Below are 26,525 nucleotides of genomic sequence, written 5' to 3'. Positions count from 1 at the left end.
AGTAGTTCTGTGTGTTCTCTGACAGCCTATCCAATGGAATATTCTCTTTGGTGAGGTGGAATTTTTGCAAACAGGCCAGTGTGGGTCTTAACGACAACCCCAACACCATGTGGTACTTGCTGTAACAAGCAGGGAGAAGCGAGGTCCTGGGCTGGATGCCAAAAGGCTTTACGTCTATGGAGACTGTTGGAGCTGCATGAGATCTTTCTAGTAGCCAACCACCTGGTAGGGTCTTTGAACGCCAGAGCATGCAAATTGAACATATGTCACCTGGCAGCTTAAGAGATGAGTGACATCTGCATCCCGAGGTGGTGCAGGGCGTATTCTATCACGGAGTAGAGTTCTGGCTAGATCTTTTCACCACAGTCCAGAACGTGCAGTGTCAATGATTTTGCACATTGGAGTTTGCTTAAGAGCAGTCATTAGGAGATGCAGTCCGGCTGGAATGCAACAAGCAACTCCTGTACATATTCACTGCCACTAACTCTCCTGTCCCGTGTTCTGAATATCGTGAACAAGTGGGCCCACATCATCCTAATTGCCTCAGACTAGACCAGGAGATTGAGGTACCCAGAAATTCTGAACATGAGCATCTGTCCTCCAATCTGGGTACCACTGTGGGAGGACTTTTGTTTCAGGAACAGGTCCCTTATCTGAACCTCTGCAACTTACAACTTCCTGCTGCAGCAATTATCGACATTTGAGTTGCCAGATGCCCTTCCACGAAATACATCTATGCTGGGCACTGGAACAAGTTTGTTTCTTCGGTTGATGCTGGAAACACTGACCTCTCACAGGCTGAGCTGTTGGGCATTCTGTTGCTTGTTCTTTCTTTAGCCCAACAAGACCTTTCAGTGGGTACTCTAAAATATTATGTGTCAGCACTTTCCACCTTTCTGCGTTTGCCGTACCAGCTATCCTTATTTAAATCGCCTATTGCGAAGCAGTTTATTAAATTTGACACATGTTCCCTCCCAAAAACATTTGTAATGCCCCAGTGGGACCTTAACTTGATCTTACCATTTCTCATGTGTACACCATTCAAGTCTATGCATAGTTGCTCGCTGAGTCTGTTTACCCTGAAAACTGTCCTCATCAGCTCGTCGCATGAGTGAACTGCAGGTACTTTAATTGCAACGGTGCAGCATCAGTATCTTTCCAGACAAATTAGTGCTGAGGACTAGGGTGACCTTTTGGCCGAAGGTTGAGACTCACTTCCATGTTAAGCAAACAATTACTGTACCATCATAATTTGCTCCCCCTTACCCTTTGAAAGAGAAGGACGGACTCTATTGGTTGGACCCCAATAACTTTATGAATTTATATTGATCATACGTAGAGCCCTCAATTGGATGAACAACTTTTTGTTGGATTTTCTGGAATGAAGAAAGGTAAGTCTATGCAAAAGAGAATCTTCTTGATGTGGATAGTGCTCTGCATTAAGCTATGTTCTGCAATGGCCAAAAAGCAGCCCTCTGTGGGTCTGAGATCCCATTCTACTAGAACCAAGACTGCCACAACAACATTGTTGTGAAATGTGCCTGGACTTGACATCCTCCAGAGTGTGATGTGGGCATCAAAGTCTATGTCCATGAGGCATCACTGCCTCCACAGCAGCTCCAGCGATAAAAACAATGCACTTGCTTAGGTCTACAGGACCTTTTGATTTGAGTTCACTCAGCGTACCCTCCACCTTTAGAAGGTGTCTGTTCTAGAGTCTAGAGGAATCTGCAATTAGTAGTATACATCAGAATAATAAGTTAGGCTTTTTTGGTGAGTACTATATATAACTGCGGATTGCTCACTTGCCTCCCACCTCCTCATTCTGTGGAATTATTTTTAGGCTAGGGTACAAACCTAAAAGACTCCCTAAATTATTCCAATCCCTGTAGTGCAGTTTCTAGTAATGCCTCAACTTACTTGTGTGGAGCTATGTGTGCACATGTGAACAATCCATTTCACAAGGTGAACAGTGGAAGAGGGATGTTGGTCCAAAGAGCAGTAGAGAGGGTGCATTAATACGAATAATTGCTTGTCTACTGGTGAAGATAGTTATGAACAGGTATGCCTGGCTAAATAAAGAAGAGTAAATTAGCTAAGCCAATGAATAGGTTGTACCACAAGGTTGGAGAAGCCTGCTTCATTGCCTTTACCCAGACCATATTCCAAAGGACTGCAAAATCTGTGCACTTTTTCATCCAAGACCCGTAATGACAGTGAGGGAAGACTTTTGAAGTGGCTGTAAAACTCCAAGCCATCTGAAACCCCCCTCCTGAGGGGATAAATCAGGCTAATTATTTACACCTTCAAAGGAGAACAAGCATTGACAAATTCATTAGGTCTCACCTTTGAAACCTATGGGCCTTAGCCAGTGCCTTTTGTTGTCCAAGCTGTACACCATTGGCAAGAAGGTGTGCAGCATGGCCAAAAGTAAACGAAAAAGGCCAAAAATGTAATGATCAGCGATGAGGCTTCGTCTTTAAAAGAGCCCAAGCAAAAACGGAGTACCATAACCTTTAGATAAATCTGTAAGACCTTCTTTCCCGGTAACCTCATCACTGACTGACTTGTTTGCTACACATCCAGACACTACTCAGTCAACAAAGTCTCACCTAATGCAATTGACGACTGAACCAAACTTCCCACCCCCACTCGGTTGACAAAGTCATCATTGTTACACCCATCAGATGTGCTTATTATGATTGTATTTACCATTCCCATCAACAAGAGACTCAAGAGAAAACTGCAGTCATACGACATCTGCCAAAGCTTACATCACCCAGTAAAATACCTACACTATCATCATCAAGTCTGGAAACTGAGGCCGGAGAGGAGTAGGAGTGATATCCAGATGATCCCTGTGGTGCAACTTACAGTCCTGGCAAGTAAAGATAAATAAGCAGGACACATAGGAAGAGCAAAGACTTTCACCATATTAGGAAACAAGCTTATTCTGTTCATCCAAACTATCCCATAACAGGGACTAGACCAGCGTGAAAGATGTGCTTATTATGATTGTATTTACCATCCATATGCAGTGTAATACGAACAGTCCCATGAACTGACCATGATTCAGGTGCTTGTAGATCTAGTCAAGGACCTCAGGCTTATGATGAAGGATCATTATACTCACTTCTATTCAAACTACATCAACAACCATAATCTACTCGGAAGACCCAGCCTGTGAATATCCAGGAAGCACCAAAACAGCATGAATACGACCCCGTAGCTTCTCTTCCATCTGGACCTACCACACCAGTACCTACAAAACCTGCTTGTCAGCTCCAGCATTTCTCTGTTATATTATAATACAGGTCCCCACATCGGATTACTACCAGTGTTCAGATGGAGAAAAAGCTGAACTCCCAGACCCCTCAAGGGCAAGTGGCAATGAAGTGTACAATTATATGTTACCAACAGATGAACCACCAACACCTCAACCGATAGTTCCATTGTTGCAAGGGCATCAAAAAGAGTCAACCTCCCAGTGGCATCCAAAGAAATGGATTGCTTCTTTAGACGGCTTCAGAAACCCATCTAGAAGAGTATCAAATCAAGTCCTTTCGTAGATCATCATTGTCCAGGGCAGATTTAAGCAATGGTAGCCTTAGTTGTACCGAGACTGGACAAGAAATATAAGGTGCCAGAAGACACGCCAATGAATCTTATGGGTCATCCTAAAGCAGGCTCAGTAGTCATGCAGCTGTAGCACAATGGAGGTCTAGAAACTATGGCACACCGAGCCGGCTCCAGCAGACAGAGAAGGCTGCAGGATGGAGGTCATCAGATAGAGGGTGTCAAGCTGGCAGCAAGGTCTATTAGGGTGGCTAACACAATGGCCTTTTTAGGTCTCTACGAGGGACCTATGTAGTCTGACATCATCCTGTGCCTGTATTTTCATGTCGGATGGTAAAAAGCACGCGGTAATGTCAATTGACTGCACTCATTGATTCAGCAATGGATGTTGCAAGCTTAGAATGTAATGGGTTGGCCGGAGCAGCAGTTCTTAGGAGGCAGGGCTGACTACAGGCAACTTTCTTTTGACCAGCAGTACAGAAAAGGATCCTTGTCATGCCCTTTTAAAGGGACTCGTTGCTTGGCAAACACATTGATGATGGGCTTTAGAGTATCAAAGCTTACGTTTCCATTGCCATATCTCTTGGAGCTTTGCAATAGCGTCATTCTCAGCAACTTTATGGAGATGGAGGCAGCTATTTACCCTATCAAGGATGTTACCAGCCTTATAGATATTTTGCAAACCAGACTCGACAGTAATTTAGACAATTCAAAGTGCAACCTCGGCAGACAGCTTACAGAGCACTGTCAACGCAAATCTCTTCAAGAGCACCCTCCAGAAGCAATAGGGGATGCCAAGCAAAGCATCAGGGCACAAGCAAAGGCCACTTGTAAACTACTGGCACTGACTACCCCATTTCCTTGTGTACACATCAGACCTGGTAGATGCAAAATCTCTGCCCTTTACAAACAGTGGTTTAAGATCACCACGGAAAGGTGGGTTTTAGATCTAATTTAATTCGGGTATACATTAGCATTCATCCAATGCTCTCCAAAACACCATCAATCGGGACCATGCACAGGCACCTACATTGCTGGAAGGCAGATATTCTCAAAATCCTATGCAAAGGAGCAAGCAGCCAGTTCCAATGCAATACAACATCAAATTGGGGTTGACTTCAGATTCCTGCTTATATGCACCAAGGCATTGAAAGACTGAAGACCCATTCTGTATCAGACAGCTGAAAGCTTTTCCGAAAAAGCAGTTGCTTAGAATGCATCCTTACAAGAATGATTACAACTTATTACGAAGAAAGAATATTGGGCCTGACAAGGCCTGCATGTTTTCACATACCCATATATCACCTATACTACATATACAGAATACGCATTTTCATCAAGAAAACGCTTTTTGAAATGTTACATGTATGCAATACTGTTCTGCTTTCAGCCTCATCAGCCTGAGCGTGTCCTGGTCTGGCAACATTGCTCCCTTGTGGAACTTAAAGGGAATCCTTCTATGGGCTGGGGGCCGCCTTGCTTTAGCCATCATTCTGCCTTCTGCATAGACACTGCCAGCATGGCCAGACTGTGTGCGTTCTATTTTTGTAACCGGCCCTGCAAATTCCCCGTAGAATTGAGACGCCGAATGCAGGTGGAGTTAATTAATGATTGCGTCAGCCTTGTGCTGCTGATCACACAGATGACATTTTTCACGAGCTAGCAATGAACCCGGCCATAACTAAAACGTCAGTTTACTGTTCTTTTTTATGAAGAGGTGAGAAAAATCCTACAGAATATTCAGTTCACGTTCGACTCGCGCGCCAAGGAAAATGTTTCAATGTCATTTGGATCGTAGGCTCCACACACATTGCCTGGAGGGCGTGAATAGTTTTGTTTCCATTGGAAAGAAATCCATCCATTCATTTTTGTGTGTGCTCGGTCGACACAGCTCGAGATTAGAAACCACGAAGACTCGGAGATGCCTTATACGGTGAACTCAGTCACGACGTGTGCCATTCATCTGCCTGTTTGGCAAGGGCAGGCACACATGGAGTTGTAAGACCTTCCTTGCTTAATTTGGACAAGTGTGGACGTGAACAAATATTGATGTTCTGTGTTGGAGAAAATTTGTTGTAAAATGTGATTCCCTGTGGAAGTGCTGCAGTAGATTCCTCTAGTGGTTATCAGTCAGTCATGCCCATACATTTTTGTTGACAAAACATGAATTCTGCTCCGTTTAAAAGGGCTATAAATAATTTCGGTCTCCTGGAACATATTTACTTTCATACAAAATGGAATTTCATGTTTAAAAAAATATAGAAAACCAGGATGTAGAGGCATTTTAGCATGCAGTATGCTTCTTTTTTTCTATGTTTAAATAAGCAATGGCAAATGCAATAGGTTTTACTTTTGTACAGTTCATTAATACAAGCAGACACAATACCACCTCATTCTCGTTCGTCACAGACACTGTTGACAGACTAATGCATTCTGGGTATTTCAGTCCCGTTTGCTTCCGTTGAAAAATTAGACTACACGCCTGATAGCAGTGTTTTGTACAGTAAAAACCCATGCAGCCCTGCCAAGTACCAGGGTGTTAGACTAATGCATACAGAGGCGCAACTAGAGCCAAATTTCGGGGGGGGGGGGGGGGGGGGTTAAGAAAACATTTCGGAGGGGGCTGAATCTTTAAGCAAAGGCAGAGTGGAGCTGCAGGGGCTCTTAGAAGGGGTGAAACAGCAGCAAGGCCTCATTAACATGCAAATAGTCATTTAAACATTTAAAGACCTGTGAAGTGCTCGGGTGCGGCTGTGTGTGTGCCCGGGAAGGTGTCTCATCCCGGGCTGCCACACACGGGGGGGAGGGGGGGGGGGGGGGGCTGAAGCCCTTTGAGTCCAATGGGTGTTGCGCGCCTGAATGCATATCAGTTTGGTGGTCCTCGTCACAGCACTGAAATGCAAAGTCACGCATTTATAGCATCTCTTCAGCTGTCAAGCAGGAGTGCTGCCTAATTAGCACCACTGACTGAAAACGTTTGGCAGCGCCACCTGCCGCTTCTCGCACCGTGTTGTGCCAAGCGGCCTATTGATGTACACTATTGGTACTTTCAGACCCCCAACCTGGACCGGTGTTGCTGTCAAAGTATGTGTTTGAGTGAAAGACTTCTCCCCATCTTGTTAACATTTGTGTCCCAAGTTACGCAGCGGGCTGAATCGATGAATGAGTATACCCTGTGGACAGCAAGGTGGGCTCTGATTTGCTTCCGGAAACCCCTCCTATTTACTGGTGTCACCGTGTGGTTGGTTGGTTCTTGTTGACTTGTACAAGTATGATTCTGTTGCCGCCGTGCACTGTCTGAACGGCAGCGACATTGCGGCTCCCTTCGGAGCTCTCTGCGTGCTGCTTCGTTGCCCGACCCCGCGTCTGATTCTTACAAGTGCGCGACTTGTGAGTCAGTTATCAAACTGCTGAACCAATGGCACAGAGTACACCTGCCCTCTCATGACGCCCAGTACAGCTCAGGTCAGCAGCTGGCACGCGGACTAGCAGCTAATGTTTAATATCATACTTACACATTTGTTTAACAGTACGATCAGGTTACAAGGGCACTAGGTTAGCGTGTTTCCATTTCTGGTGCCTTGCAGCAGTTTTAAGCTCTTCTTAGGATTTCTTGTTGCTCAAGTGGTTGTAAATTCTGATATTTATATAGGTTTCCCTCATCTGCATTGGTTGACTTTGCTCAAGAAAGTGTCAGTCCTAGTCATTGAATGTCACTCCTAATTACACTGAAATTATGAAAATGTCACACATAAGCAATCTGAAACATTGGCAGCTCTGCCCATGCCTGTAAACCATGTCCATGATGTCTTGGAGCAAGGTGGCCGTTTCACATACCACGCATGCACAAATAAACCTAGATGATACATACATTCAAATAGGAAGTCAAAGCAAAATCCCTGCACACTTTCATGCGTACCTTAAACATACATGTAGTCACCCATTCACACAGACCACTAGACAAAGGAGTATGTACCCATGCAAGCCAAGGACTAAATGAACTCCTACGCAAGCCAGCCCACAGAAGGTAACACACACAGACAATTATACAGCTGCACATATATTCCTACACAACGCAAAGTCGGCACACGAGCAGGCACAAATAGAGGGCCTGTTTGCCAGAGAGAAGGAAATAAGTATGGTTGAAGTGATGCAGGTTTTATGCCCACTTAATAGTTGTACTCTTTGTTGACGAAATTTAATTTGACATGAAGGAAAGATCGGTACCAATCATGGCACACCTTGAAGAAATAGCTTAACCCCTTCTGTGCCACGCCCTTTCCCCCTCCTGTGCCGGGCGTTTTATTAGTGGGTGGGGTTCATGACGAGATAGTCTCGTCATGGGCACAGCGCGACCGTGCTCCATGACGAGACTATCTCGTCATGGGCACTGAAGAGGTTAACTCGCTTTTTTTTTGTTTACAAAATTACATTATTGTTTTATCTTAAACAAAGCATGACAAATATGGCAATACTCTTATACAATGTCATTTATCAAACATGATCGTTAATGCAGGCTGTGTCAGGAGTATACTCAAGTGTTGGGGAAGGGTCCTTAATATGGGTATTTCCACTAAGATGACAGGGCCAAGGCAAGATAGGAAAACTAGTCTCAAATGTTATGATATCTGTATTTGTAAAGTGCACTATCCTGGCGCTAACTAAAGGTTCTATGCTCGCCGCCCCTGGAATGGCACCTCGATCCTAGGGATGAGGAGGTAAAGAGGCCCATAGGACAGGAATGTAAACTTTCAGGACCCGCATCGCATAGGCTTTCTGGAGGTTGACTCAAGGGCATCATATTGATGTGTAGGTGTAGTAAGTTGATTGCGTAATGTTATGGTAAATGGGTTGTTGTTACTTTATGGAATGTAGCTATGTGAGCAGAAGGTAGAATGCTTCTTGGGATCTAGAATCTCAGGGAGAAGTCAGATGAAGACAGGATGTTAACGGGATATGTCGTGAGTCGTTTGCTCTGAAAATAAATACAACGTTTCAAGAAACTTCTGTTCCTGTGATTTCATTTTATGCTCTGAAGGTGAAGAGAGCGTACTACATATTTTGGCGACGCACTGGATGGGATTGGTGAAACTTCATAGCAAACCGAGCGTTTTGAACTCTGGAAAAGTGGCATTTTTGTCAGAATTGGAAAAGAAGACCCACCGACTGTGTTATCCTGTTTGGAATTCAAGTTGCGAGGTTGTGAGTACATCGACAGTGTTGGTACTCATTTGATTTTTGGCTCTCATACCTGTTTATGCCTCAGCATCTTTCAAACTGCGTGTTGATTCTCTGAGGTGTCCGCGCTCGCTTGTCAACTGCCGACAGCTTGCTCAATCGGAAGTCGGAACAAGGAAGTGATGTCGATGCGCGATTGCATCATCGCGTTATAGCGGCTATTTTGAAAGGTTGGGATCGCCTGCATTGCAAAGCATTACAGCCACGTTGTTTTATCTGCCGATTTCAAGAGAACATCGTTTTTCTCTCGTTTTTTTTTTTAAAATCCATTTTACTTGTCATCACCATCGGTATTGAGTACAAAACGGATCAACACTAAGGTGTGTTTTTTTTTTTTAAAGTTGATAAAGTTTTTTTTTTTTAAATTTATTAACAAAACTGTTGTGTGTGCTATGGCTAAATCCAATGAGAGTATTGTGGCTCCACCTTGTTTTTTAAAAATTGCGGGTAAGCCACCCACTCCATGGCCAAAATGGTTAAGAGTTTTCACAAACTATTTGGAAGCTATTGATGCACTTGAATATTCTCCATCTAGGAAACAAGCCATTTTATTTAATCATCTTGGAGATGCCGGTCAACAAGTTTTTGATAGTCTTCCTACTGTCACGAATCCTTCAGCTGACGATTCTTGGAACATTTATTCAGAAGCTTTAGCTCGTTTGGGTAAACAGTATAAAGATGAACCCTCAATAATGATTGAAAGACATGTGTTTTTTAAACAAAAGCAGTCTGCGGAAGAATCCATTGACGATTACTTAGCTACATTGAGGGTGTTGGCTACAAAGTGTGAATTTGGGTCCTATTTAGAGACAGCGCTTCGAGACCAGCTTGTTTTTAACTGTTACAACAAAAAAATACAAGAACGCATATTAACTTGTAAAAATCCTACCTTAGATGAAGTTGTAATTATTGCTAAGAGCATTGAATGTTCTGTCACATCATCCAAGATTTTAGCAGAGACTTCTAATGCATCTGGTAGCACCAAGGTCATGAATATAGATACTGATGATGGTAATCAAATAGAAGTCAATGCTGTTGCAAATCGTTTAAAAAATGCAAAAGTGTTTGAACGTAAAAATAACATTTTTTGTAACAGGTGTGGGTCCAAGTTTCATGTTGGTAACAATCCAAAGTGTCCAGCTCATGGCAAAAGATGCAATAATTGCAAAAAAAAATTGTCATTTCTTTACTATGTGTCGGTTACCAAAAGACAAAAGCAAGGTGAACCAGATTTACAATGATGATGACATATGTGATGCGTTAAATGTATCTTCTTTATCGATTCATATTAATTCTCTTGAAGGGAATAAAGTTAAATTGCCTAATTGTAAAGTTTTAACCTCTTCAATGCCCATGACGAGCTGGTCTCGTCATGGGCCGCGGTTGCGCTGTGCCCATGACGAGACCAGCTCGTCATAAACCCCGCCCGCTAATGAAACGGCCGGCACAGGGCGGGGAAAGGGGCGGGCACTGAAGGGGTTAATAGATCAAGTTGAAATGGAAGTAATGGCTGATTCGGGCTCTCCAATTACGATTTTAGACGAAAACACATTTTACAAGCTATGGACGAACACAAAACTGATAGCTACTGATGTCAACCCGAAAGCCTTCGGGGAGTACGACATCATAATGAGAGGGTATTTCAATGACACTATAAATTTTAAAGGTAGAGTCATCAATACCAAAATTTATGTGGCCTTGGATGGTAGAGACATTTTGGGTTGGCGTGATCAAGCCAGTTTGGGTATTTTCTTGAAACCGGGTCATCCGGAACCTGTAGTTCTTGGTGACTTTCCGGTACTATTAGTCGATGATGATAAAATACATGACCCTGTTCTTAACAAATATAAATCTGTGTTCAGCAATGAAATTGGGTTGGTTAAGAATTTTGAACATACCATCAAACTTAAAGAGAAAGTTTGCCCGGTTGTTCAGAAAGTTCGCCCTATTCCACTTTCCGTTAGGGACGATCTAAAAAAACACTTAGATCAATTGTGTGCGCAAAATATTATTTGCCCTGTCGAATCATCAGAGTGGGTTTCTGCTGCAGTAGTAGCTCGTAAACACTCTGGCGATATTCGTCTATGTGCGGATTTGCGGATTCTCAATCGCAATATTGTTGTAGATGCCCACCCGTTACCCAAAATTCATGATATGCTTGCCAAATTAGGTCGCAGCAAATTGTTTTCCACCATTGACTTACGCTCCGCGTATCATCAAATCCCGCTATCTGATAAGTCTCAGCCTTTGACTACTTTTGTTACACCGTTTGGTGTTTTTATGTATAAGAGACTTCCTTTTGGATTAGCGTCTGCGGCTAGTATATTCCAGAGATTAATGGATAAGATTTTTGATAATTGTGATGGTATTCAAGCCTTTCAGGATGATATTTTAGTACACTCAGAAACGTTGGAACAGCATCACACTCGACTTGAAGAAGTTTTATTTAAATTACAAAAAAATGGTATGACTGTAAATATTAACAAATGTAAATTTCTGACACAGGATGTAGACTATTTGGGTCACAATTTATCAAAGGAAGGTATCAAGCCAAAGAATTTGTTGTTGGATGCAATCAAAAATGCACCAGCCCCATTAGATAAGGATTCACTGAGAGCATTCCTTGGTTTGAGTGAGTACTATGCTCGTTTTGTTCAAGGGTATGCTCTGGTGGTACAACCTCTTCGAAACTTGTTAAAAAAACATGCTAAGTTTGAGTGGTCTGTGGACGCGGATGAGGCATTCAAATCAGTCAAGCAATTGATAGTTAATGCTCCTGCAATAAAGCCATTTACCTATGGTGTTCAAAGCATTATTACGGTTGATGCCAGTGCAAAAGGTCTAGGGGCTGTTTTGAGTCAGATAATCAATGGACAAGAGTGTACAATAGCTTTTGCTTCTCGTACTTTAACTAGTGCTGAAATCAATTATAGCACCATTGAGCGTGAAGCTTTAGCTTGCTCTTGGTCTGTGGAAAAACTTCGCACATATATTTGGGGGACTAGATTTCAGTTATACACAGATCATAAACCATTGATGTATATGCTTTCTGATAGTTCTTCCAATAAGGCATCTTCTTGGTTAGTCAGGTTGCTAGCTAGACTCCAAGAGTTCAACTTTAATATAAAGTATCTTCCTGGTGGCAAAAACGTTCGAGCGGATTGCCTTTCGCGTATTCCGCTTCCTCATACTTAAGAGACTTTTCATGCGGATGATGAGTTTGAATGTGTGTTCTCTGTTGAGGATGTCATACAACCTCACAAGATCACGCAAGATGATTGGGTGCAAAGCTTTCAACAAGATGATTGTTTGCAAAATGTCAAAAAGTTTCTTGTCAAAGGTTGGCCACTGAATAGGAGTTTATCATTAGAGGAAAAAAAATGTGCACAGGTTGCTTCAGAATTGTCTTGTTCTAATGAAATTTTAATGCGGCAAGATAAATTTGTTCCTCCCAGAGGTATCCGAGATAAAATTATTTTGCTTGCTCATGAGGGACATCCAGGTACTACGGCTACAGTTAACAAAATTAAACTCTCATATTGGTGGCCTGGCATTGACAGTCAGGTTAAAACTCATGTGAACCAGTGTGCTCAGTGCTTGTGCTCTGACAAACATTGGAAGTCATCTAATTCCCCGTTGTGCCCTGTTGAATGGCCCTCTGCAGCATGGAGAAAAATTGGCTTAGATTATTCAGGTCCATTTTCGTTTTTCAATTCAGAAAAGAAATACCTTATTGTAGCTGTTGAATATTTTTCAAAGTGGATTTATTTTTCTATTGTCAAAAATGCAGATTCTGACACTGCTATCTTATTTTTGCAACATTTGTTTTACACGGAAGGTACACCTGATGATATTGTAACTGACAATGGATCTCATTTTATTAGTCGTGATTTTGAATTGTTTCTAAAAAAGTTAGATATCAAGCATACTCTTGCTCCTTTGTTTAGTCCTTCAACAAACGGGTTGGTTGAGCGTGCCAACAGAGTGTTGAAAGATGCAGTACAAACTGCAGTCAGTAATGGTTTAAATATTCCTTCTTTTTTATTCCAGAGAATTTGGAATTACAATACCACACCACACTCCACTACTGGTGTTTCACCTTTCACATTGTTAAGGGGCCGCATACCAACTTCCAAACTCAATCCTTCATAGTTGCTTGAAAAACAATCTCAGGTTCCTCTTGATTTGAATAAGATTTGAGATTGTGTAATAAAAAAACAAAGTAGTTACAAACAAAACTATGACAAAAGATTTCATGTTGTGGCTAAACCTTTGTTAGTCGGTGATTGGGTTTTGATTCGGAAACCCATTAAGGTTTCTAAAGGTCACTCAAAGTTTTCATCTCCTGTTCAAGTTGTATGTATGTCTCGGGGGTCTGCTATGCTGCAAGATAGAGGTTGGTGGAACAAAAATGCACTTATTAAAATTACCAACAAACAAGCAGCTATCATTTTGGAAAATAAGACTAACCCTGTTGTTACAGATATTTCAAATCAGAATTGGTTTGGTGTTTGTGACAATATTGGTACACATTCAGAACTCTTTGATCATCCTCATACTAATTTGCATCAAGGTGATAGGGGAGATTCTGAGGAGATTTTACCACATCCAGTTTTTCCTTGTGTAACATCTGAGAGGGGAGAAGGTGAGGGTAGTGGTAGAAATCTTGGAGGTTCAAGATTACGTACAGCACCTATTCGCTTCCGTGATTATGTCATGACTGAAGTAATCATATTTTCTTTTATTTCTTTTATTTATCATATGTTATGTTTTTTGTGAATAACTTAAATTTCTGTTTGTGTAAAAAGGGGAGGGTGTGTAGTAAGTTGATTGTATAATGTTATGGTAAATGGGTTGTTGTTACTTTATGGAATGTAGCTATGTGAGCAGAAGGTAGAATGCTTCTTGGGATCTAGAATCTCAGGGAGAAGTCAGATGAAGACAGGATGTTAACGGGATATGTCGTGAGTCGTTTGCTCTGAAAATAAATACAACGTTTGAAGAAACTTCTGTTCCTGTGATTTCATTTTATGCTCTGAAGGTGAAGAGAGCGTACTACAGTAGGGGGGTGGTGTGGCTCTTTGTAAAATCCATGGGACAGGTGGGGTGATGCTCAAGTTGTGTGCATGTCATTAAGTATGTGAATACAATGGTTTGCTCCGTTATGGTAGCCTACCATCTTCTTTAGAGTGTTCATTAAAGTCATAGAGTACTGCATCCCAGTATTTTGCTATGGGTTGTTTACGTAAGCTACGCTTCGCCTCCCGTCATAAGGCCACACACTCTGCTTGTGACCATCGCAAAATCTCTCTCTTCCAGTGTTTGACCACAGGATAAGTGGGGTACTTCCATCTCATTGCGATCACCCATTTGGCTAGTATTAGGGCAACTTCTATGAATTTGGAGGTTGCTTTTTTGTTCTGAGGTCTGTGTAAGCTAGCCTGATCACACAGGTCTTCAAAACTAAGGAAGGCTCCTTCAGAAAACAAATCTCCAGCTGTGCTGATTCCTGCTGCCTCAGTTAACTCTCTTGGTCTGAATGCCTTCCCACCTATTGGAATCCCTCTATATGGTAATCCCAGAGAGTAAGGCTTTGGTTCTGCCATGTGGGGGAAGCTATGCTTGTGGCAATTGTGGGTGATGCTAAGATAAAACGACCGAGGACTTAGATTAGGGGTGCCTGGGTACAAGGCTCGAGCGTGGTTCCTTCCTGTATCTTCATCTAAGAGTGACTCGTATTCACTTGGTGGTGCCCAGCCAACCAACATTCTGGCTATTGAAGTTGTGCTGATAGGTAATATTTAAAAAAGTCCGGTGCCCCCATGCCACCGCCAGATGTGGGGAGCTTTAGTTGGGAGAGCACAGCTCTGGATCGGCTCTTCCTCCAAACAAGTCTGTCATTAAGGGATCATGTTCACTGAATATTTGGAGGGAAATGAGCTTTGGTAGGTAGACAAAATAATAAACTAGCCAGGGGAGCATCACCATTTGTGATGGGGCGAAGCGGCCTGCTACGGATAAGGGGAGGGAAATCCAAAAGGGATCGAGTCCTTCCCTTGTTCCCCTCGAGAAGGGTCCACCCGTTCGTGATGAAACTGCAATCCCAGATATTTAAAGGTCTCGGAGCCCATGCCATAGGGCCCGCATCCAAATTGTTTGCCCGTTCCTGGAGGAACCCCAGAGACTTGACATAATGAATCTTATATTCCGAAAAGACCCCAATTTCAGAAAGGCTGGGCCAGGGCTTCAAGGCTGCTATAGACACTTCGGACACCCCTGCTCGCGTAATGAATACTTCATTCTACAGGCAGATTCACTCGCTGCTCTCTTTGCCACCTGACAGCTACAGTACAGTTCTGTCTGAGTGCCTACTCGAACTCCCGGAAACGATGCCGTTTGTGTGTCACAACTCCTGTTCAAATGCTTCTTTTCTGGTCATGCTTTTATGTAATTGTTCTCACTTCTACATGGCAGGGCCTTGTTATCCAGAAAGCCCTAAACAGGAAGCTGGTATAACATATTTCTTTCTTTTGATTGTTTTTTTAAAGCCTTAATTAAACCGCTAAGATTAGGTTTGGACTAGTAAATCCTTAGACATATTTCTTCAATGAACCTTGAAATTAGTTACCTAGATAAAGTTACTGTCCTGCATTAATATGGCCTTTAAACCGAAACGTTGCGCTCTTAATAATAGCATGTCAGTCGGTGAGCTTTCTCAAGGCTGTAGCTCTTACAGAAGTCCTTGAAATGCAATTGTGTACTTTCCTAAATTCCATTTGGGATGTTACTTTTAAATGCTGGTTAGTGTCCCACGTCCTTAATGCAGTCTGTAGAAAAAGGGCACATTAACGTCAATGACGGGCAATGATACTTTATCGAAGGCCCCCTTGCTTCGATACGGGACAAGGGATTCTTATTAACTTCCTTGATTCCTATAAACTTCCTCCTCTAGTGCCTCTGTAATAGTGAGACGCACCACAATAAAGTTCACCAGTGCATTCTTGGAGCAAGGAGACCTGCCCAGCCAGCCTCATCGATGCTGTATCTAGGTGTAATTGGCAAATGTGAGATCCCGACGTCCTCTGTATAAATGAATTGGATGCTTTCTTGCCATCTACAAGCCACATCCCTGTTCAGTCAGTTCTGAGGCCGGCCTCTGGAATCCATGCTGTGCCTCCTAGCATGATTAGGGAAGGGAGGAGTACATTTCTAGGCAAAAGAGACAGATGTGTGGCCTTCACAAAGTGGCACGTCCCAGAGGAAAGAACCAACCCACCGCCTCCAGACAAAGCAGCTGATTGGCAGGCCTGCTGTAGCATCTCACCCCGATTTAATATGGAAGCCTCTCTTGCAGGAAGTCAGAACCTGGGTACCTGTTCATAGATTCTTTCTTGACATTTCAGTTTCTAAGGTATGTGGTGGGCGACGAGTCCTATTTGTTTGGCACCCAGAAGGGAAGGAAGTGAAAATGTTTTGGGATGTTGGGTAAGCAAAGTGCCTGTTATCTGGGTGCAAGTAATAAAGAGGGCCGATCAGGTAATTCTGCTCAATTTAAATCATCCTGCAAACTTTGTTTGTGTCTCTGTCATCTCTGGGATTGCGTGCAACTCTGAAAGGTGATGCAGAATGCCATTTTAGCATCCTATTTTTGGGAATTCTTTAAAATGTATCTAAGCATGTTGACTGTTCCTTTCATTGAAAGTTCTTCTGTTCGCACCTTGATTTACTCACTAAGCCCTTTTGTTCATGTTTTGCAGGTGGGCGGATCTGCTCCTTCTCCCCCTGCATCGAGCAGGTCCAGAGAACCTGCCTGGCTATGGAAGAACACGGCTTCACAGAGTTAAACACATTGGAAATACTGCCACGGGTTTATGATGTCAGGACAATTAGTCTGCCGACTGCCGACCTGGGCCAAGGAAGTGACGATCAGTCCAGCTCGGGGGACAGCACCAGCAAGCCGAGTCAAGGTTCTGTGTGCAGCAATCCCCCGCAGGGCGTCGCCCAGTTTAAAAGTGGAGTGCCCCTCAAGGAAGTGGTGGGGCACACAGGCTACTTAACTTTTGCTACTAAAGGTTTATTTTAGAAGGACTTTTTTAGTCAGTACCACGGCTCAGAATGCAGCTGAAAATTCCATATATAGTCAGATTGACTTGGAGTATGCATTTGTTTAAACAACAGGCTCAAGAATAGACGAAGCAGTGTTTGCGCCCTCGAGCAGAGCTACAGTTTGACACAGACCCAAAATACAGTGTGTACTTATGCAGCCTTATTTGTCTTTACATGTTCGAATAATAAAGACCTGTTTTAATAACATTTTGTAGATTTACCTTTGTGTTTTATCACCCTGTTGCTGTGTTCTCTGCAAGGGTTAGTCTGCTTGCATGGGTCTCTGGTTCTCTTTTATTTCCTTATTTAGAGTTTACATGTGTGAGCTCATTTGGAAACCACATATGGCTGGCTGTACTTCGAATATTTTAATAGTGCAGCTGCATGGAGACTACTGCCCTGCCTGCTGAGTTCATTTTTCCGAGACTGTAAGAACACATCACACCTCCCAGCCTTAAAGGAATAACTGCACCCCTTGCTAGCAGCCTTCTACCTTTTTGTCTATGGTGCTTTCAGTGACCCATCTTAGTGGTAATTTCGCAGGGAAGGTCTTCCGAATTTCAAAATAGGTTACTTATTCAAAGATGTTTCTCCTGTGTAACCATCTGTCCAGTGGCTAGCACACTTCTTTCTTTTGCCAATTAAATAGCATTAAGAAGTAGAGGAGGAGGTGGGCGAGACGGTACAGTCATTTGTGGCCCCAGGCAAAAAAGAATCCATGTGAAGAAAGAGATCTGGCTCAGACAGCAGCTGCTAAGAAAAACCTTACCACTGGCACCCTACAGGAGTGGGGCGCTGTTTAATCCTTTTATAACTTAGTATTACTATTGATTATACTGAGCCCTATTCACGTTATGAGGATGAGTCATGTCCAAGAAGCAGCCAACCATAACCGCTCCTTAAACTTGCTAAAAGTGTTAACTCTTTTCCACTGCAATGATGACAAAAATCCTGGGCCCTCACCTGAAGCAGTCTACATAATACCAGGAAGTACTAAAGCGACCAAAGTAGGACTGCACATTATGGAGAGAGGGAACCTAATACACGGGACTAGGAACAGCAGGACTCCCTTCCCTGAAGATTACTGTAAATAATATGAGCACTATCACCACAGTCCTCATCCACCTCAGAGTCCTTACATAATGAGATTGTACCAAGCAATGCCAAGTCTTCGACTGACATCCCTCCTAATCACCGACAAATCCTGTACCACTGAAGACCCTAATGATGGTGCTGCTCTCAAAACACGACTTAGGAAATAAAGACACAATCCAATGAACCATCAAGCACAGTGAATGCAGAAGACTGTCATTAGAAGTTCGTATTTTGATATCGCAAAACTATCCACTCACAGGAAGGCACTGTTGCCAAAAAGCTAAAATGCACTGAACAACCAAAAGGCTCAAACATACTGCTAGGAGTGACCGTTTCTAAACTACCTGCATCACCTCGGATTAGAGATCCCAACAAATGCCACATTTACCCAGACCACAGTGATCAGGGAACCAGAGAAGTAGAAGAATCTCAAGGAAACAAACCACTGGGAGTCACTGGGACAGTATACCAAAAATGCGTTGTAAATTAATAGTAAAACATGAAAACTTTATGAGCATAAACCTTCAATACTCGTGACCCAGGAAATTGACACAACTCAAACCCAAATTCTACGCAGGAATATATTCTCTAATTTAGCGACCGTGGAAAAGATGAGAACAAGGTGTTGTTCTTCAGAAATCTTAAGACCTAAGAGAACCTTGAGGGCGTTCTTTGTCCTTTTCATGGACATCCACCAGAGTAGGAGGATTTCACTCGAAAGTCTAAACAAGAATCACTAAAGCACTGTGAAAACAACTGTTGTGTTAGCCACAAGAAAATGAGCATTTATTCACTACTGGCCACTTAACATTCCAAGCAGCAGTCCCAAAGGGAAGGAAATAGTAAGTGAGCAACCATTACATGTGCCTGCAAATGCCCCATATCCAAAAGCGCATTAACTAAAAGGATGGACTGTGATTTCAAAGGTGAACAATCTAGGGCACTTTAGCAAACCTCACTCTAGCAACCTGGTTTTGCAGAGGCTGCCCGAAGGGGCGCCTGGAGGGTCTGTGCTATAACGGACATCAGAGCCCTGCAAGGAGCTGGTTTTAGCTGCCTGGAAGCGCCCCGAAGCAGAAGGGGCACTTCGCTTGCGGCAAACTCGCGCCAAAGAGGCGCCTAGTCACCTGGCCAATGGGGTGGGGCAGGTGATATGTGGAACCCCCCAATCATGGTGCAACACCAGACGCGGCTGGAAAATAGTGGGGGGGATATAAGGCACCACTCCCCACACTACAGCTCACTACTACATCGTCGAGCTGGGAAGTGGCGCTGAAGGTTTTTCAAGACCCACACCTACGCAGCAGCAGTGTCGCAGGGTTGGCGGATAAGAGGGGTACATTTGGTTGGTTATGGAGGCACATCGACAGGGCGGTGTGTAGAAGGAGGGCCGCTCACTTTGGGATGCCTTACGGCATGGTGAGTAGGCCTTATAAAAGGGGGTAGCAAATGGAGACGGCGCTCGCAACCCAGACCCTGCCAGATGGCAGGGCACAAAAAAAGACTAGCAAGGTAGCGAGTTGGGGCCTAACTCCGGGAAAAGGCTATTCCCACACGCAAAGGGGCATGGAAACCAACAGAAGAAGGTTTGACCCAAAAGTGGCAAGGAAGGAGATAAGCCTGCAAAACATCAGAATAACCAACTGTCAGGTGATTTACTGGCAACTTTTGCTAGCCCTGTATACATTTTCCATATCTCCATAGAAAAAGACGTGGAAGGGATCGGGAATTGTTCTGCAGCAACAAAGCAACCATGACACTAATAAGCTCAAGGAATGACCCAGATCTTAACTAACGGATTGAACCTGTGAATGATAGGAGAACAGTAAACAAGGTTCAACTAGCCAGCATCTCTCTCCAGTAAGAACTATGGAGGGTGCCCAAACTTGTGAATTAGTAAACTGATGTGTCATGGCCTTAAATTGTAGTGCAAGAAGAAAGGTAAACTAATCCCAATCATCTAGGTTTCTGTGCCAAAAGTCTGATGCCATTTGTGTTAAATCACAGACCAACACTTCCTCCAAACACCTGGGAAAAAAGCCAGGTGCAGCTGAAAAGAAATGCCATAGAACTCCACAATAACACAACAGTGGTAAGAACAAGATTTGAGTTATCCTATATAACAAATCCCTTTCCCGGCCACATGCTCCATAAGGTTACGACTTCCACCATGTGACCAACTATTGCAATCCAGTTTCCCCATTTAGCTCATGTTGCAAGACTGGTTTAATTCTAGCAAACACTGGCAAATCTAGTAGGTTTAGCCTTGTTGTCCTATCAGCTTTGCCAACGCTGTGCAGCATCCGCACAAAAAGTAGCAGCTGCGTCGTTCTGTAGGCACACGTGTGATGACACGCACATGACTAGAGAATGATGCCAGAGCCATTTTTTAAAAATCTACTCATCTAAGATGGTGGACACTTCTAGATTGATAAATAATGGCTCAAAGGGGCGTTTCTGTATAGAGGAACCACCCGGCAGGAAACGTCAGTAGTTGGTCCTCTAAAATAATTCAATTAAAAAAAGAATTTAACGGACCACAGTGGTTGGGGGAATAACAGAAGAGCAGGTTGGGGGCAAAGGGGTTAGAGAAGCAACAGATGAGTGGGCGGGTGAGCAACAACTGCCAAGCCCTCCAAAGAAAGTAACATTGTATTAAAACATTTGTTTCAAGGGTCACAAGGGTCTGTGAGCAGTGAAGGGTTGGGTAGTGGGGGCAGGTATTTTGAGGGGTGAAGCAGTACAGAGAGAGAGCAAGAAAATGTGTATCTCATGTGCACAATGAAAAAGAAAGTAAACATTGGCAATGCCAATGGGTCTGGCTTTAAAGTAATGTTTTTGGTAATGTGAAGCATTACATGTAAATAGCATGGGAATAGATATGTAGTGCGTGGAAGCAAAAAACTGTAGAGTAATATTGTTGTACATTAAAAGACCAGGTGACAGTTGCACTGTCAAGCCAGACCTAAAAAATCCATGTAGATTAGAGTGCTCTCTGCCCATGTGTGCTGCTGCCAGAGAAAAACAACATAAATTATTTAGTGATGTAGGTCACTTTAATAGCATTCCAATGTCACATGTGTGGCCCTGAAAGTTCAAGCTTCGGCAGCTGGATAAATAAACAAAATTATCACAGCAGGGTGGAGGGCAAGCACTTTTATTGTGGAAGCGCACAACTTCTGCCCAATCAAAACATGCTCTTATGGCTGCCAACATGTGGGCGGAGCCAAACCTCCTCTCTAATAATGCTCACATAATTGTCTGACTACAGCTATGCTGTCAAGCCAGACCATAAAAAGTAGTTCCCTAAAAATGAGAGATGGAATCGTACTACTCAGCCAATGAAAAAGCTGGTACAGATGCTATGTTAAAGTAGAAGGACAAACACAAGAAAAGGAAGGCAAGCCATCAAATGAGAAGCAACTAAATGAGTGGTTGTAAAACCACCCAGTGGTAACTAATAAGCGGGGTATAACCCCATAGTACATTTTTTGGGATGGTTCAAAAGAGACCTTAATCTACTGGACAGCTAGTAGCTGTCTGTAGCAGAGACCTAAACAGATGCCAACCAAAGAACCCTGAACACAGAAACAAAAGCAATAACTCAGCAGTGAACAATGGTAAATGCATATATATCAATCATAAAGCAAGGAGTAAAGATGTTGATGTATTAACTGGGCAGGAGGGTTTCAGACACTAAAACGAAGATGCGCCTGCTCAAAGTCTCATGAATGAAGACAACAGCCTCAGGACCAAAATGTAAGCTGCCACAATGCCAGTAGCCAATGAGGATAGAGCAGGTTGATAAAGTCTTAAAACGGAGAAGAAATGCTCAGAATTACATTTTAATTAATTTAACATTTTTAAAGTGCAATTGAAATCAGTGAATTATGCTTACTTTAATTGTAATCTGACCTATTTTATTTAAATCCCTCAAAGAGAAAACGTCCATTTAGCATATACTTACTTTTGTTACGCCATGTCAAACAAAGCCAAGGCTTTGACTTCTGCCAAAGGACCTATTGCATCTGATATGTGTGAGATTATATTACCAACTCCTGAGAATGACCCAATTGGAACAGGAATCCCCAAGCAAGAGCAATGCCTCATCATGCCTACTGAGAACACCAAAGGGTTCAAAATTCTGTGGTGAATGCGCCTATTTTGTAAGACAACAACAGAACACCAACACAGAAAAACAATGGCCTGATACTTTTCCTGAAACTAAATCTCCCCGTTCAGGACGGAAGTAAAAAGTTCACTCATTGAAAACAATTGAAAAGTAACAAACTATATAACCAGGATGATCACGTCAATGTGGAGAGGCCTGTCAATAGACAAAAAAAAGCCAATCACAGGTTTGATGTTAATTTCAGACTAGTGCATTAAAAAGGTGTTAATTCAGAACATTGTATGCCAATATCTCGCGTACATGAATGTGTCCAGTGCAACATGCTCCCTTTTCTCTGTGTGCATGCACACCTTCGCCAGTTGTTTTTTTTTTTTTTTCCTGTTGCACAGTTTAGATAAGGTTGTGGTACTCTTGTACTTTGTGGATTCTCTGGTTGTATCTTGTCTCTTATGATTTTTGTTGTAATAATAATAGTATATATTCTGCAACAACAAGGGAACCCAAGAGAATTCGACCAGGGACCTTGGGAGACAATTGTTTTCAACAACAGTGGTCCCCAGAAAGTGAAATGGAAACCAAAGGAATGAATATAGACTCAATCGTAGCTATATTTAGTGGACTTGTCCAGCCGGACAGAGGTCTGATATTTACTTGTAGGTTTAGGATATAATCACACAAAACAATACATAAAATGGGACACAATCCTGTGTCCTACTTAGCCAGTAGAGTACATAAACAAGGGAGAAAACGAACAACAGGGGGCTCAGGCAAAGCTTTTCCGGTTTGTTACACAACGAGGATATACAGTGTTACAAGAACAAATCACTACAAAACACCTTTACAGCGGAATGAACTAAAGGTTTTTTGCGTATAAGGTGTATTAGGGTGTCGACGGCGTTTCGATCCGTTTATGGGATGAGCAGATCATCATCAGGACTTTAATAACATGCCTGTTAAATAGAGCCTCATTAGCCTGGGGGAGCAAGGGGGTAAGGAAGATACATAAGCGAAAACAGTTAGGAGGATTACAGATAACTAGGAAACTCAATAGTGGCAACGCAGTGACAAAAGCATGCATTTCAGACTCTAAAAGTTCTGATTAGCATGCATTAAGATGCGAGAGCAACATGGGAAGAGGTAGGTTGTGAGCAGTATGGGACGTGAAACAGGCTGGTGTGCTCAAGTGGTATATGGACCATGTATATAATACAGTGTGTAGACAAGGTGTGGTGGTTAACCTAGTAAGGTAAGGCTACGATGGGGCATTTTGACGAAGAGTTAGACAAGTCGTTGAGCCATGCTAAATAGTTAAGCGCACAGACCAGCAGCACCCACCTCAAGTGCATCCTGCTCAACACCCGCTCCGTCCACAGACACGCCATCGAACTCTGGAACCTCCTAGACGCCACAGCCCCAGACGTTGCCTTCCTCACAGAGACCTGGATGAACGCCTCTTCAGCTCCCGACATCGCCATCGCTATCCCAGAGGGCTACAAGATCGTCCGGAGGGACCGAAACGCCAACCAGATGGGAGGAGGCATCGCCATCGTCCACAGGAGCACCATCCGTCTCACGACCAGCACCGACAACACCCTGACCAGCGCCGAACACCTGCATTTCCAGATCCACACCAACCCGAAGACCACCCTCAGAGGCACCCTGATCTACCGACCCCCTGGACCACGCACACAATTCAGCGAGGACATCGCCGACTTCGTCAGCCCGCATGCCCTCCCCTCCGCTGACTACATCCTCCTGGGGGACCTCAACTTCCACCTGGAGAACAACAACGACCGCAACACCAGCACCCTGCTCGACAACCTCGCCAACCTGGGACTCAAGCAACTGGTGTCCACCCCCACCCACCTCGCCGGACACACACTCGACGCAGTCTTCTCTTCCAGCACAGACATCGACTTCAGCCACGCCACTGAGCTTCAATGGACGGACCACAGCTGCGTCCACTTCACCTTCAAGAGAACGACGACCCACCACCACCAGCAACAGGCCGCCCGCAGAAGCTGGAACAAGATCTCAGCAGACCAGCTCGCCACCTCCCTGAGCCAGCACCCCCCTGCCAGCTCAGCGAACCCCAGCCAAGCCGCCGACAACCTCTCGAAGTGGATCAGCAACTGCGCGGACGAACTCGCCCCACTGAGGACCCCGCCTAGCAGACCCGGCAGCAAGAAGGCCCCATGGTTCACCGACGAACTCAAGAGCTCCAAGAAGAACTGCCGAGCCCTCGAGAAAGTCTGGAGAAGGGAACCGACACCGGACAACAGGACCTCCTTCAAACTCGCCACCCGGAAACACCACCAGCTGATCCGCGCCGCCAAGAAAACAGCATTCAAGGACCGGCTGGACAACAACGCACACAACTGCAAGGAACTCTTCAACATCGTGAAAGAGCTTTCCAACCCCAGCGCAGGAAACAACGACATCACCCCATCGCAAGACCTCTGCAACTCCCTCGCTTCATACTTCCACAACAAGATCGCGGACATACACAGCAGCTTCAACAACCAACCAACGCACACCATGACCGAACAACCGCCCCCCACCACCACCCTCCACGCCTGGACCCCGATCAGCACCGAAGACACCATCCGCACGATGAACTCCATCCACTCCGGATCACCGACCGACCCCTGCCCTCACCACGTCTTCAACAAGGCCGACGCTGTCATCGCACCCCACCTGCGAGACATCATCAACACATCCTTCGACACCGCCACCTTCCCTGAGAGCTGGAAGCACGCCGAACTCAGCGCTCTACTCAAGAAACCCACAGCGGACCCCACCGAACTCAAGAACTACCGCCCTATCTCGCTCCTCCCGTTTCCAGCCAAAGTCATCGAGAAGACCGTCAACAAGCAGATGGCCGCCTTCCTCGAGACGAACAGATCCCTCGACCCCTCACAGTCCGGCTTCCGAGCCAACCACAGCACCGAGACCGCCCTCATCACCGCCACCGATGACATCCGAGCCCCTTATGGACAAGGGAGAAACAGCGGCCCTCATCCTCCTAGACCTCTCCGCGGCATTCGACACGGTCTGCCACCGCACCCTAGTACGGCGCCTCAGCAACATCGGCATCCAGGACAAGGCGCTGGAATGGATCATCTCCTTCCTCGACGGAAGAACACAGAGAGTCCGCCTTCCACCGTACAAGTCAGAGGCCTCCGAAGTCATCTGCGGCGTCCCCCAAGGATCATCTCTGAGCCCCACCCTCTTCAACGTCTACATGAGCCCCCTCGCGGCCATCGTACGCAAACACAACCTCAGCATAATCTCCTACGCCGACGACACCCAGCTGATCCTCTCCCTGACCAACGACCCCGCCGCCGCCAGAGCCAACCTGCACGAAGGGATGAAAGAGGTAGCCGAGTGGATGACAACCAGCCGCCTGAAACTGAACTCGGACAAGACGGAGGTCCTCATCCTGGGCTCCTCACCCTCCGCCTGGGACGACTCCTGGTGGCCTCCCGCCCTGGGCACCGCACCCAAACCGACAGACCATGCACGAAACCTGGGCTTCATCCTGGACTCCTACCTCTCCATGACCAGGCAAGTCAACAACGTCTCCTCGGCGTGCTTCAACATCCTACGCATGCTACGGAAGATCTTCTGGTGGATCCCCACCGAGACCAGGAAGACCGTCACCCAGGCCCTCGTCACCAGCCGACTGGACTACGGCAACGCCCTCTACGCCGGTACCACCGCCAAGCTCCAGAAGAGACTCCAGCGGATCCAGAACGCCTCAGCCAGACTCATCCTCGACATCCCACGAACCAGCCACATCTCCGGACATCTGAGAGACCTTCACTGGCTCCCCGTCAACAAAAGAATCACCTTCCGCCTCCTCACCCACGCACACAAGGCCCTACACGACCAAGGCCCGAGCTACCTCAACAGCCGAGTCAACTTCTACGCTCCCAAACGCCACCTCCGATCAGCCAACCACGCCCTCGCCGCCGTCCCCCACATCCGAAGAGCGACTACAGGAGGAAGGTCCTTCTCCTACCTGGCCGCCAAGACCTGGAACTCCCTCCCGACCGACCTGCGCCTGTCCCAAGACCACCTCTCCTTCAGGAAGAAGCTGAAGACCTGGCTGTTCGAGCAGTAGCGGCACCCCCCCCCCCCCCCCCCCCAGCGCCTTGAGACCCCACGGGTATGTAGCGCGCTCTACAAGTTTCACTGATTGATATATAGGAGTGTCAACCAAGGCGAGTGCAATCGCTGCGAAATAGGTTAAAATCCTGACGCGTGAGGGTGGAGAGTTGTAGAACATGCTTAAACTGTGGAGGTTACTCAATTATACATTGAATAATAATGATATAAATAATATGTGGTCGTGTTTTGATTTGCCTTTCTGTCC

General features: G+C 44.8%; 1 protein-coding gene across 7 annotated transcripts in view; it reads left to right on the top strand.

Moving 5' to 3' along the window:
- Window positions 1-17,127, top strand: part of TRMT61A (tRNA methyltransferase 61A) — a 122,713-nt gene extending 105,586 nt beyond the window's left edge. For all 7 annotated transcript variants that reach the window (XM_085626296.1, XM_085626301.1, XM_085626300.1 and 4 more), the window contains exon 4: window positions 16,572-17,127. In XM_085626296.1, the coding sequence (XP_085482422.1) occupies window positions 16,572-16,897 (326 nt within the window). In that variant the 3' untranslated portion in view covers window positions 16,898-17,127. The remainder of the gene's footprint in view (window positions 1-16,571) is intronic.
- The last annotated feature ends 9,398 nt before the right edge of the window (window positions 17,128-26,525 follow it).

The sequence above is a fragment of the Triturus cristatus genome, chromosome 9 (genome assembly GCF_964204655.1).
Source record: "Triturus cristatus chromosome 9, aTriCri1.1, whole genome shotgun sequence".
Taxonomy (NCBI): Eukaryota; Metazoa; Chordata; class Amphibia; order Caudata; family Salamandridae; genus Triturus; species Triturus cristatus.
Note: the sequence above shows the minus strand (reverse complement) of the source record. Positions and strands in the feature narration are given on the sequence as shown.